The sequence below is a fragment of the Chaetodon trifascialis genome, chromosome 4, assembly GCF_039877785.1.
Source record: "Chaetodon trifascialis isolate fChaTrf1 chromosome 4, fChaTrf1.hap1, whole genome shotgun sequence".
Taxonomy (NCBI): Eukaryota; Metazoa; Chordata; class Actinopteri; order Chaetodontiformes; family Chaetodontidae; genus Chaetodon; species Chaetodon trifascialis.
In genome coordinates this window covers 26,210,939-26,226,010 of record NC_092059.1, presented here as the reverse complement: position 1 = coordinate 26,226,010, position 15,072 = coordinate 26,210,939, and the positions used below count along the sequence as shown (strand labels likewise).

General features: G+C 40.4%; 1 protein-coding gene across 1 annotated transcript in view; it reads left to right on the top strand.

The window, feature by feature from the left end:
- Positions 1 to 15,072, top strand: part of LOC139330497 (uncharacterized) — a 104,391-nt gene that overhangs the window by 43,457 nt on the left and 45,862 nt on the right. Inside the window, exon 8 of the mRNA XM_070961431.1 lies at positions 2,214 to 2,337. Within this exon, the coding sequence (XP_070817532.1) occupies positions 2,214 to 2,337 (124 nt within the window). The remainder of the gene's footprint in view (positions 1 to 2,213; positions 2,338 to 15,072) is intronic.

Here is a 15,072-nt window from a genome sequence, read left to right as displayed (position 1 = left end):
TGGCTTCATCTGTTTGGCCAGATGTTTCAACAGGAACTTTCTTTATAGTGGTCAAAGTCACAAGACCTTAGTGATCCCACACTGGAGAAAACTGGCACAGACTACTAATGCCATATGTTGTATTGCACTTGAGAAATGCTGCATAGAAAGGACATTGAATCTCACAAGTCTATGTATTATGCACAACATGTACAGTTTATAAAATACTGTTGCCAATGTGGATAATAAATAGTGTTATTGCACAGTTAAGAAAGAATATACAACAACTTAGAATTGGGAAAGCATCAACAGTGTCCTACATACTCCGAAGGACCTCTCTTCTTTTCGACTTTGGCTCCTCCTGTACAGGACATCTGTGTTGTTTGTCCAGTCCAGTTTGTTGTTGAGGTGAACACCCAGATATTAATAATCCCCCACGATCTCAATGTCCAAGCCCTGGATATTCACCAGTGTAGTTTGTGCTACCTTCCTTAGGAAATCAGTCACCATCTCCTTTGTCTTGCTGTTGTTTATGTGCAGGTAGTTCAGTCCACGCACGTCGATAAAGTTGGTTATGACCTCCGTGTATTCCAGTTTGTTCCCCTGTGATACATGTCCAATGATGGCTATATCATCTGAGAACTTCTGGATGTGACAGCTGTCAGTGTTGGGTCTGATGTCTGATGTGTAAAGTGTAAAGAGTGAAGGAGAGAGCACTGTCCCCTGCAGAGCCCCCGTGCTGCAAACTACCACATCGGACATGCAGTTGCGAGGCCTCACATACTGTGGTCTGTTGGTGAGGTAGTTGATGGTCCACACAGCCAGGTGGTGGTCTACTCCAGCTCCTTCTAGCTCCCCCCTGAGCAGTAATGGCTGAATTGTGTTGCAAGCACTGGAGAAGTCATAAAACATGAGCCTCACTGTGCTTCAGATGAGAAAGAGATTGATGACTGCATCCTCCACACCAATGCCTGGTCAGTATGCAAACTGTAGGGGGTCCAGCTCACTGTTCGCCAGGTGACGGAGGAGGTTCAGTATGATCCTCTTCAAGGTCTTCATCAGGTGGAGGCTACCGGCCTGAAGTGGCTGGGCTCCCTGGGATGCATGGTCTTTAGGACAGGAAGCACACAGGAAGTTTTCCACAGGGCTGGAACTCTCTCCAGACTGAGAATAGTGTTGAAGATGTGTGGAATGACCCCGCAGAGCTGATGGGGGTAGAATTAAATCTGTTGAAAAGCATGTTCATTTCATTTGCTCATCCCTGGTCTCCAGATTCGGGGTCCCTCCTGCTGTTGCTGCTGTGGCCTGAGATGGTTTTCAGACCCTCCAAACCTCTCTGGCATTGTTCCCCTGAAGGCGCTCCTCCAGCTTCCTCCTGTAGCTGTCCTCGCCGCTCCTTATCTCCTGTTTCAGCTCCCCTCTGCACCCTCCTCAGCTCATCTTTGTCCCCTGATCTAAAGAACCTCTTCTTCTTGATCAGTAGGGCTTTCAGCTCCGGGGACACCCAGGGTTTGTTGTTTGAGAAACATTGTACCTTCTTTGTAGGCACAGTGTTTTCCACACAGAAGTTAACGTAGTCCTTAATGCAGGTTGTTATACTGTCAGTGTCCTCCTTGTGTGGACTGCACAGCACATCCCAGTCAGTGGTTTCAAAGCATCAGTACCATCACAATGTGAACAATGTCGGAACAGATTGTTCATAAGTACAGCACTTGCATAAAAGGAGTGACTCTGTGAGTGAATTTCAGTTGAATGGCTGCTCTATGTGCAAATGAATGTGTATAACAGATGAAAGACATTACAGAACTGTCGCCTTGGTCAAGGACATACAGTACAGTAAGTCAGATACTGCTGAGCGCAGCAGATATGTGTTCTGTATACTTTGGACTAGTTTGGAGGAGGTATTCTTCATCAAGGTTACAAAGTACGATGTCTTTACTTTTCTCACATCTTGGATATGAATGTTCATTGCTAATGTCTGTTTTTGGAAGTCACGTAATGTTCATAGTTTGTTGTTGAGGAGTGTGCAGGTGACAGAGATGTTCAAGAAATCACTTTGAAGGTTCTGTTCTGTGTCTGCAACCACTGTCATTCACCACATCTGGTAGTGTTGGTTAATCATGACAGAGCAGAGGTCCAGACAAAAGTTTGTATTGTTCAGTTGGTGAATTTATGAGATGTGAACATAAATGAAAGCATTCAAACGTATGACTGTCTGTGTGTTTTCTCCACAGACACATCTATGTGATCCCGGCCTTCACCGGGATTCTGACTCTTGCTATCTTAGTAGCCCACAAAATCATCCAGCCGATCACATCGCTGCTTACTCTGCTGAAGGGAATCCTACTCATTGTCACGGTAACCATTGCTCAATCTTACTTTACTTTACTTTTACTATTTTACTTTACTGTACTTTATTATTTTGTTTTGGAATTTTGAGATGGAAAGAAGAATGGTGGCTTTTCATTATAAAAAGAAAATAAGTATAGTGGAGAATGTAACAAATAACACTAAAAAACTGGCATCCATATGAACTTACTGTAGTCACTGCTGAACAAGCAGTGAGCCAGTGGTCAGGTGTGATGCTTAGTTGTCATGGCGGTCTACTGACTGACTTGTTTTGATTCTGATCAGTCTGAATGGTCTAAGCGTTGATGACTCAGCCTTGATAACATAAGACAAGGACCACTCATTGTTTCTGTATTTCACCTGAATATGTAACTTGGTCAGAGCATCTCTCTGGTGTAGTTGGAGGTTTCCTGGTGGTGGTGAGTCCAGTGATGCCAACATGGAGAAAAAAAATTTGTCATGTTGTTTGGTTGTTCTTCTGCAGATTAGACCGCTGATTCCTTACAGTTATGCATGTTTGTCACCATGAGACATCCATTATTGCTCATGAATTCATCTTACCTTTCATATCCAAGCAAAATTATGACAAATTATGACAAATCGTACAGGTGCCATAAGAATCAGGAGGCTGTGCTCTACTAAATCTAAAGTAATATTATTGAAGAAGAGAAAAAACATCAAACACATTGACTGATCAAAACCAGCAAGTACAAGTAGAAGTGGACTTGATTGAAGGTGATATTTCGGTATTGTAGTATATGTATATGTAGAATATAATATGTATATGTAGAATATGTATTGATTAAATTGAACTCCAAATGAAAGTTGATGGTCTGCGTTTAGCTGTAATTTCCCTGTAATGCTGGGTTGATTACAGGGTTGACCCTCACCAAAGGCCATGAGTGGTCAGACATAACTGCTAAGAGTTTTAAGCTTCTTAGCAGTTATGTCTGACATCAAACACATTGACTGATCAAAACCAGCAAGTACAAGTAGAAGTGGACTTGATTGAAGGTGATATTTCGTTATTGATATTTAAAACACAAATTTCCAACAATATCAGATTTAAGTAAATAGTAAAACAGGAACTTGTGGCATTATAAATCTAATTGTTAAACACAGCTTTGTTGAAGTAGCATACAGTATATACAGAGAGAGTTTGTAGTGGTGCTAAAGTGTAGGCATGGCTGAATTAGTATTCCCAATATCACAGTTATTCTCAACCAATTCTTTGTTTGTGTACTTTGCTTTTGAATCTCTTGTCATTACTTTGTCAGATACTGTTCCAGTATCTGTCGACACAGATGGAGACTTTATTTCGACAGCCAGTCAAATCTTGTGTAAAACAATGATGTCGGCGTGCTATCATGGGCAGAGCAGGCGGTTACACCGAGGCCAGACAGCAGCCTGCTGCACAACACAAGAGCCTCAAACTCTGAACGACAACCACATTTAGCTTCCTGCTAAAGTCTCCTTCTTATGACTCACAAACACAAACACAAGCACACATCTTGTTGAATGAGCCACCAAACAAACATCAATGGGGAAAAGTGCACTACTTAAGTCAGTTTGCAGGCTCCAAGGCTGCTCAGCTGCAACACATTATGAAGAGGATGGAAACATACCTGCTAATGTCACTTAAGTCCATGAACAGAGACTGGGACGTGCCAGCTGAGATAAAAAGGATTATTACTGATTTTATTTCCCTAAATTTGTTCGTTTTTCAAAACAAAACTTATAAATAACACATTTAAGAAGCCCACTGACATTATCTGACTACAGAACAGGATGGCTAAATGTGATTTCACCATCATGGAGTAATTAAAACCTTTTACTACAGCTTTTACATCTTTTATTTCACATATTGCATCCAACTTTCCAAGGCAAAAAGAAGTGTTGGTGAAACTTCTGTTCCTACCTGTGTATGTAGCATCATGATAGATCGATAGATGATAATTTATCTAAATTTGATTCAATATGTATCTGACACACTGAAATAACATATGTAGCTTTCTCAGTTCACATCACTTTATTTTTCATAAGCTGCTTAATCTTAGTCTGATCCTGATCCTGGCTTTTATTATTGGCATGATATGGATGAAAGTTTAACAGGGAGAATGTGTCGCCTCCTGAATCTGGCACGATGCGATGTGTCAGAGGGACAGTGTGTCACTCTGTTGGAGTTTTGAAAACTACAGGGAAACGTGCAGTTGTATAGTGATGGTTCTATTTCCTCGTATTCGGCCTTTGGTCAAATAGAGAGACTGGCTTGCAGAGAGCACCCAAACCCTACAATAGACAAGTTTCATTTTGGCCTGTCATCCAGTCAGTCACAGAATTGAAGTTAATTAGCAACAGCTGATTTGACATTTTAGCCGGTGAAAGTGAGGGTCTGCACCAGCTAAAAATGAGAAGCTTCTTACCATCAGAGCAGAACAAAGTCAATCACACGTACAACCTAATCATTTTTGACACTCATGCACTCTAATTTTCAACACGGCTGAGGTGAACAAAACGCAGTGAAGTCCAGGAAAGAAAGGATCAGATTTTGGTCGGCTTTGTTTTAGAATGTCCTGATGGGCCCTGATACAGATGCTTACGCAAGGCTCAGGGCAACCACATCTGTAACAGGTAACCTGACTGGCTGGAATCCATTCACTGTGAGGAAAGTGGTATCTGTGATGGCAGCAGATTATGTGCAAAGCATTTTACACTTGCAGTTCGAGGGGTGCGTCTGTCAGAAGAATAGAATATGTATTGTAGTATATGTATATATAGAATATAATATGTAGTGTAGAATATGTATATGTAGAATATGTATTGATTAAAATTGAACTCCAAATGAAAGTTGATGGTCTGCGTTTAGCTGTAATTTCCCTGTAATGCTGGGTTGATTACAGGGTTGACCCTCACCAAAGGCCATGAGTGGTCAGACATAACCGCTAAGAGTTTTAAGCTTCTTGTTCAGTTTTCTTCAATCAACCAAAGATCTCCGTGCCTGTGCACTGATTGATTTAAATGTCTGCCATGCTCAAAGTCATACTTGGAAGGTTTTTTAGCACAGAACCTTGTGAAAGTAATATTTACTCTTGACAGTGCTGCCAGTCATGTATATTTGACATCATGTCATGAATTAAGGTTTGAGAAAGAGGTGCACAAGCTGGTTCCAATATTAAGATATGGTCCTAAATGAGAGTGATGTTATTGTTGGTATTTCAGTCTTACACATTACTACAGACCTCCCTCTTCTTCTAAGATATAGACTTTAGACTGCTTCTTTATTGATCCCAATCTGGGAAATTGTGTTGTTGTCGTACCAATGAACAAAAAACATACAGACGACCATAGAATATATACAAGAATTTAAAAAAGTAAACAAAAAAGTGACAAAAAATATATACAGGAAAAAGCAGCAGTGAATACAAGATAAAACTAAGTGTAAATGTAAATATACTGTAAATATAAATAAATGTTGTGCAATATTGCAATAGTGCAGATAAAAATGTAGACTATTGGGGTTGTGAGGTTGCTGGATTAACTGTTTAAGTTGCTATTGTAAAGTATGATGGCTTGTGGCAGGAATGATTTCCTGAAGCGGTCCTTGTGACAGCGGAGCTAGAGCAGTCTATTGAAGAAGGAGCTCCGCTGTCTGTCCACGAGGTGGTGAAGAGGATGTTCAGGGTTATCCATAATGGATAACAATCTGTCCAGTGTCCTCCTCTCCACCACCTCCACAACAGTTTGCAGCCAATAATAATACTTTCTTTAAAGAATTTAAAGGGAAATTAGAATATACAGTGTAATTGTTAAGAAGTAAAATGCTTTAGTATATGATATATTGTGGAGTGTGTTACTCTCTGTCTTTGTCTTTGACAAGAAATACACTAAATGGAAATGTTTCAAGAGTCTTCTCTCACCTTCACGCTTCACACTTGATAGGCTTTTAAGCTTTGTCTTCATTCATTCCCTAAAAGTGTATATCCCTCGGCCATTTTTGATGGATGTTGTGTCGCCGTGACTGCTGTGTTTGTGTGTGAGGTCATGCTGGCAAAATGGATGGAAGTGGCATTGTGCGCTGGTCACCTCATGCAGAAGCTGTGCTGCTTACTGAGCTCTCACTCTGTGTGTGTGTGTGTGTGTGGTGGTTTTGGGCTTTTCCAGGTCAGTGCTTGCCAACATCGGGGAGTGTCAGCAGCTCAGCAGGAGCTCTTGAAGAAGTCTTTAGGCTTGAGCCAGAATACATTTAACACCATCACATCCCACAAGGTTACACTGCCTCAAAGAGTTGTACAGCTAGCCTTTACTTCTACTGTGTTAGATGTTGGCCAACACTTTGACACCCTTCTCACTCTATCTACACAGTATTACATTGAAAAATAATGCAAAGGATATCCTCCATTTTCATTCTCAAGTATCTTAAAATGTTCACCTCAATCTTGTATGTACATGGAGAGACTCATCTGTTACACTGACATGGCAGTGCCATTAGTACAAGATGACCACACAGCCAATATGGACAGGAGAAATAATTACGGCGACCGACGGGTAATCAAGCTACCACCATACCTATACCGTACATGTCTGCTCATAGCATATTCACATTCATGCTACTTTCCATACTCCACATGCTGTATAAATTACATTTGATACCTGCAATTGCCTACTGTTACTGCTGTGCATGCTGTGTATATCCCTGTGTATTCATTTCACTCTGTTCCTGCTGTTCATACTGAATATACCTTAGCGTATTCATATATACCCCTCATTGTTATTTATATATCTCAATACATACATTATTCTGCACCTTTGGTTGGATGCTGTGCTGCATTTTGTCGTCTCAGTACTTTCACTCTATTGTGTTGACTCTAACTGGGTTTCACCAAGCATACACACAGACAGGCTACACATAGATACAAACACACACACACACACACACACACACACACACACACACACACACACACACACACACACAGGATTGCATATGTACTTTTAATGCTACAATTGTATTAAAACAAGCAACAAAGTCTTGCAATGCAAGCAAATTTGATCCAGACTCTCATATGGTTGAGTTAAGTCACCACAAGTCACAGTCAGCTGGCTGGGATTGCTAGTGTGACTTCATGGTCACTGCTAAAGTCAGAGCATAGTTAATGAGCAGTGTGTTTTACTGGTTGAGCTACTTTGCACTGGCCTCCTGCTTGCTTCACATGCATTCTCAAAGTCAGGAGTATAAAACCACTGAGTGGTCATGGGAAGTTAAATACAGTATAGAGATGTGTAGCTCACAGTTGAAAGTCACTGCTTTGACATTGTGTGTGCAATCCAATTTTCCTTAACTTGTCATATGAAGCGCCTTTCAGTATCTAGAAAAATACTTTACGAATAAAGTGTATTATTTTTCTTATTTGTAGCTATTAGGGTGTGATGGTGATGCATGTGCTCCCTGTGGCTGTGTGGTTTTCTCCAGCTGCTCCGGTTTACTCCCACCCTCCAAAGACATGTAGGTTAGGTTAACTGGAGATTCTTCTTTGCCTGAATGGCTGTCTGCCTTAAACGTGTTAGTCCTGTAATTGACTGGCAGCTGTGCATGGTGTCTCACCCAATGTCAACTGGGAGAGGCTGCAGCTCCCTGTAACCCTGAAAAGGATCAGGAAGTATTAATAATGCATGTATGGATTCATATCTATTAATTGGACAGCATTGTTATACCTCACTGTATGATAGCCCCCGGGTGCAGGTGGGTGACAGAGCTCCTGAGCACACATGTAATCAGGGCCGGCTGTGTATTTTGAACGAACAGGCTGAGCACTGCCTATGATTAGTAATAGAAGTAATTGTAGATTTTGTGAAGATTGTGTAACCTCCAGGGCCCTTCAGGTCAGTTAAGAATGCAGGAACATTTCTGTCTTTAATGTGCTGTAGATGCCTTTACCTCAACTCTTTCTCATGTGAAGTAGAAGATCCCCAGTGCCTCTTTATGATCAAATGCAGGATAACTTTTCAAAATTGCAACCAGTCAGTGATAGAAACTATAAAACACCTTATTGTGTTATGTACTGCTTTTTATTGGTGTCTCAGTCTGAGAACTCTGTCTGCTCATGACACTGTAACTTTCTCCATCCTCTCAAACATTACTTCCTAATCTAAAAAGAATTGTCTCAGTCACTAGAGGATATGGTTACACGGCCTTCCATTGTTTTTCTTCTGAGCCCGCTTGTCTTTGGCTTTGCCATTTTGCTTGCTGAGATGGTTTGTCAGAATTCTGTCATTACATAAAATCTCCCCATGGACAGAGCTTTCATTTTTCTTGTATGCCCTCTAACTTTGCTTCTCAGCACTTCATATACCATGTTAGTTCATCTTAATCAGATGAGCTGATTGTGGATTAGCACCGAAAGAGATCGATGTCGGTGTTATTGAGTCCTGTCCCACTTCCAGCACAGCCTTTTTTTGTACTGTTACACAAGATGAAGCCGTTTGTAGTCTTTGTAGAGGAACATCAGTGCTGTCCATGTTAAAAGCACAAAATTAAAGAAAACCTGTCACAGAGTTCCAGTTCCACTGTTTTTCAAACCAAACTCTGCTAAGTTTGTTTCCCATTATGTCTGACTGGAATTAACACAGCTTCACTGACAATCTGAAATTTGGGAAACTTTTGGAAACAGCTTTTTAAAGCTAAGTACAGCCTGGCAGTTGTTTTGGCCTCCACAAACCAGGATACATATTGTAAAATATGAACAATGTTTATATTGTTCTGTAGTTTGATGTTGTTTAGTGGTGCTTGTGGTTGTTTTATATGGGTTGATGAGGTTGAAAGAGACTTTCATGCTGGCTTTCCCTGATGTTTTTTTGATCTTGTCCCTCTTACTGGTCTCTCTGATAGAGACATCAGTGTGTTTAGTAGGAGGAATCCATTATCTTTTCTCCTAATGTTCTCCTGTCATCATAGTTCCACTCACAGTCCTGCCACAAGAAGCGGCTAAAAGAACCATTTTGATTTTAATTTGTTTTCCTATCAGCCCTTCTTTCCTCTCTTTATCCTGGCTTTTAACCTCACTTTCCATTTCTCTTTTCTATCTCTACAATCATTATCTACACAGTATTTTTACTGTTGTAATTTTCCTAGCTATACTTGCAGTAACAGATTGTTAGTTTTACCCTATGACAACATCTTACCTTACTGATGTTATGGGGTGTTTTGTTTTTTTTGCAGCCAACATATGTAAATTACAGCAATCAAACAACACTCGAGCTTAAGTGAGAACACTTTTTCTTCAGAAGGACCCCTGCAATAAAAAAAACCCTCAGATTCTGTGCTTTCCGTTTATATTTAGCAGCGGTCTTCACCCCAAACCCCCAATCCCTCCTAGCAGTGACTGTGGACCCTTCCCCAGCCAGCAAAGCCCAATTAAACCCATTTGGTTCACGTATTTTGTGTCCTGGACTGTTGTCATGTATACATAAGGGTCCACGACGAATCAAAGACTTGATTGAGGTTTTGCAGTATTACAAGAAAATCAAACGTGGTCAGTCAGTGGGAGGGCAGAACGCAGCTTTTCAGTTTGATGCATTGATCCCCAGACATACAGTGTGTGGTGTATGTATCAAAGAGCAGGTGTAACAAAAGACTGGATATACATGAGCCATTAAGAAGGTTGTGGTTGAGCAAAGAAACATGGATTAATTTTGGATTGACAGGAATATCAAACACACCACAGACTTATCTAGCAAAAACCAAACTGTAAAGTAATTCTTTGAAACATTAACAAAAAGAATAATATACGTTTAAATAAAAAACAGGGAGGAAAACGCTGACATGCTAATCGCTGCTCAGAACTCATTAAACATTATAAGACAGAGTGGGAATAGAGTTTTACAGTTATAAAAAGATGTCTTTTTTGCTTGATATCAATTTATTTCATTGGATAGATATATATTCTTTGGTCATGCTGTATATTCATATATTCTGTATGCTTATTTAATCACTTCATTATCTGCATTTTGTATTTCATGTCTCTGTCTCTGTTGGTCTTTGCATGTGTTTATGTGCTTGTAACAGAGAGACAGAGAGTTTTCAGTGAGACTCCACTGCCATCAGTAATTGTTCATAAGTGTAGCATCAGCACACTAGGGAGTGCTTTCAATGTGGCCATTTGTAACTGGGCAATATTAGAACATAGCATTAAACACTGTGAACTGACAGCACAGAACATGCCTGATCATCAGGGTGCTTCAGGGGACTATTTTCTTTAGTAGTCTTAGTTTCAACTTCATTTATTGAAAGATAATATTTACATTTGAAGTCTCTGTTGACTCTGAGACAAAGGCTGAAGCATCATCATATTGATGAGCATGCAATGTCAAACACATACTTCTTTTCAAGACATCTTGGGTTGCACATATTCTTGGCTTGGATGCAATATCAGTGGGAAACTGAACTGCATTACTGCATTAATGACTCAGAGGACTTCATACATATGATTGAAAACATTTTAAAAGCACATAGTGAAGTGCACCATACTAAAATATCATTTGCGTACAATGTGTATCGAGACTAGTGCCTTGTCCCAAAATGCCATCGTGTGGATGGATGAATAGATGTTGGTTGTAGGAGAATAACTATCTTTCCACCAACATCAGATCAATGACTTCATCCCTCCAGAGTATGAGGCAGCTAGTAGAGCCTTTATGACTCCTAAAGGATCTTCTGTCCTTGAAGAACAACGAAGAAATTGGACAGATTGATTTTAGATTGCATTGATAGCACACACACAACCTGAAAACACTATAAATTATTTCATGCACAAACACAAGCACACACACACACACACACACACACACACACACACACACACACACACACACACACACACACTCAGTTGTCTAACCTATATAACTCTACTTGCTGTTGTTTTGGGGGGGGTTGTTGTTTCATCTTTGGCCTGTAGGTGGAGACATTTACACAGAAACTCTCATGTATCCACATGCACACGCATACGCACACAATATGAGAGAAATGTGTCCTAGAGCTAAGTCCCAAAGAGGAGGAGGCGTTAAGATTTAGAGGTTCAGTACTGGAGCAGGGCACTGAGAGCCATTCCCTGTACTCTGCATCAATATGAGAGAGAGCCGGGCAGGCAAGGCCGACCGCACCAGAATAAAACACACTATCGTCAAGCACCAGCCATTTATGGCCCAGCAAATGTGATTTTTCTCTTTATGGCTGAAATATTAATGCTTCTATTTTGGCATACTTAGAAAGAAAACAGCAGTTTCCAGGCCCTGAGCTGCCAAGACCAGAGGTGCACAGAGAGACAGGGGAATTTAATAAGTGATGTCATGGCAAATAAAAGGGTGGGTAAAGTATGACCTTCAGTCAGCGACTACTGTAAAGAAAAAGCAATGCCAATGTAACAGACGTAAAATGTTTTTTAAGATTATTTCAATCCCATTTTTGCCAATTTTCATGGAAGGGCGTCGACTGATGTACTTTGTGTTTATGACTTGTCTGAAATGATTCATTATGTAAATGCAAAAAGTGCCCTTAGTCAGACAGACATGTAGATCCCTCCTCCACCTGGCTCATCATTGGTCCGATGTTCTCTCATATCTTCACCTTCTTTCTGAGGCAGGTAATAGCAGATGTCATCAGCAACAGTTTCTCTTAACTCCCCATTCTCAACATCTTTAGTCCAGACAGCATAGCTGCCCCTCTGCTTCCAGTTGTCGGGACTCAGAGCTAGTGTTAGCATTCGCTTTTCTAATCCTGCACTGCTGGAGTGAGATTCATTTAATTTCTTTTTCTTGTGTTCGTTAGAGTTTGATAGTGGGGGATTGCGTTCACTGAAGTAACTGCTTCACTAATAAGCTGGCGTTACCTGGCGCCAAAGACCAACCAGTTGGAGAAGGCCAGTTCAGCAACCTGCTTTTTACCAACTGATGTCAGGCTTGGGCTTTTTGCTGTCATTCAGAAAGAAGAAATCATGCCAATATTCTTGCTACATGCATTTAGTCTGTAATCCATCTTGTATTACCAGAATAATCTGAGAGCAAGTCTCAAAGATGAGAAAAATATTTTAAAAAGATAAGAGAATGTCTGCTATTCCCAGCACAATGTTTGATTGTCATATGATATTCATTATGAATAAAGTATGATAATGGAATGGGAATTGGAGAAAGGGTCATATTTGGCTGGACATGGTGCAGGGATTGAAGCCGATGTTGATGTCTCCCGTCCAGCAGTTCTTTTTCTTGCAGGGACTAAATATAGTAATACTCAGATCTCATTGGGCTAGAGTGTAGACCAAATACACTTGGTGTAGGGGGATCCTGGCCAGACCCCTTTGAAGTGCCACTGCAACATGGTAGCCGAGCTAAAAATATGGCTAGCAAGTCACTGCTGGCTGACCACCTTTGGCTGTGTGAGCTGTATAGCTATATTACAGTGTTATCTTAGAAACCACACTGGCTGTAACAATGGATACAGCTGTGCCTTCTTCCCTTGATTCACAAGCTTTCTGCTATTTTTCCATTTCCTGTGCAGTTTTATGAAGTTTTCAAGGAGAGTTGTTCAGTGTGCTTCTTCACTGATTCATTGACAAGTCGACAAGCTAAACAACTGAGTTGGCGGCCTGTTTGTCACGTGGCCTTTGGTGTGTAGGTCGTAGCTGCTCCTTTAGAGTGTCTCGGATTCTTTTTCAGTTATTACCAATATTAGATAGGAGAAGATTCATGTTACAACTGTGACTTTTTTAGTATTGTACTTCTTGTTAAAGCATAACAGAGGTTGCAAATAAATGCTTTGTTTTCATTATTTATTTTCCTGCATAAAAAGTCAGAAAATGTATTAACATGGCCTTTATGCCATTTACCAGGATTCACATTCTCAAAACAAAATCAATGCTGGTGTCTCTTTGATTGCCTCCCTTCACAGGAGTATAATCCTAAATAAAGCAGTCCATAATTTATTCCACTCTCCAAACACTGGCCTCAGGGAGATGTTTCTCCACAGCATAAACCACTTTCAGAAAGCCAAAGTTAGATTACTGCATCCAGCCCCTTTTAAGTCAACTTTATGAAAAGTGAATGTGAAACCTTGGCAGTAAACAACTTATGAAGTAGACTGATGTTTTGAGCAGGATTAAAATGAGTTTGTTGAGGTCTATGAAGAGGCAGAGTGGAGGACAAGCAGCCCCCCAGGACACGTCTGTTTGATTGGGATTGATTCTGGTGAAACAAAGGACGACCTGCAAGTAACCCACTGAGTTTCAGATGGACACATCAGCAGTTTGTTTTCTTGCAGGACACTAACGGTGGAAACTCTTCACATCACTGCACCCTGTTCATGTCTGGAACAGTGATGTCACAGTGGAAGTTTGTTTAGTTAACTCTACCTGCTGTTTGGGTATGACTGTTAGCTATTTTGGCTTATTGATAGTGCTGTAACCTGACCCACCCAAGAGTTCAATAAAGCCAGCAGAAGAGTCAGGGAGATGTCAGTTAAACTTAGACTGTGTCCAAAATCACTCCCTCCCTTTCTTTTATTCACTGCTTCCTATAAGATAGATGAGGCCTTTTCAAATTTCAGACCAAATGGCAAGTCAGTCCAGACCCAGTCCATAACTCTGTAACTTAGCTGGCGGCTTGTGGACCACATCCGTCCAGCATTCAGAAAATCTGCTCATCTGAGGTTACTCAAGTCTGTCCTGAGAGTGATCATTGTTAAGCTTGCCACCCCCTCAAGACCAAAAAAGTCTGTATATCTTAGTTCAGTAGTTCTACAGAATTGGATTATTCTCCAACTCCTCCAACATCCTCTCTACTCCGTGGACCCACAATCAAACCACATTACAACCAAAAAAGTCCCTATTTTCTAGTTCAGTATCTAGTCATCATTTTGGATTTTAGGTGGCTTTTACGAGTCTGTTCATACTAATATAGACTAGCATTAATTCTGTAAAGTGAAAATATTAAACAAGAATAGGCTAAAAAGGCTTAAATAAATTATTATTATTTTATTTGCAAGTCTGACCTTCACAGTGTCTGCTTAGAGACATTCTGGCCTTGGACAAATGCTGGTCTCATCACATCAATAGATGTGACGTTAATTCATTGATTCGTTGGTGTTTCCTCACTTCAAAGTGGCAAGTGTGGGATAGCATTTCCTCAGTTTTCCTCAGTTTTCAGTTTTTCTTAATTCCTCAGTGTTTTTAAATTTGTGTGTGTGTATATGAGTGTGTGTGTGTGTGTGTGTGTGTGTGTGTGTGTGTGTGTGTGTGTGTGCGTGCGTACGTACGTACATATGTGTGGGAGAAGGGGGGATATCTCTTGTGTCTTTTATTTGTTGTATTGCTTTTATGTAAAGCACTTTGGGCTGCTCCTTTGTATGAAAAGTGCTCTATAAATAAAGTTTGATTGATTGATTGATTGATTGATTGATTTTGTTGCTGCCAATCATTCTGGACCCCTGACCTTGAATAAAAATCAGATGTGCACCTTTCAGTTTGTAATAGACTTTTAATAGTTTACTCAATAGTGAGCAGTGAATTGATATTTCGGATGCTTGCTAATCAATAATTTGTTTTTGCATCATCACTGACAGATCCAGCATCTATGAAATAGAGAGCATTGCATTGTGGGATTGTTAGCAGAGTGTACTTGCCATTGACACCACTTTCTTGGTTCTGTTGTGGAATTTTTGAGGGCACTGTAGTGAAAACATTTAATCAGAAAGTGGACACT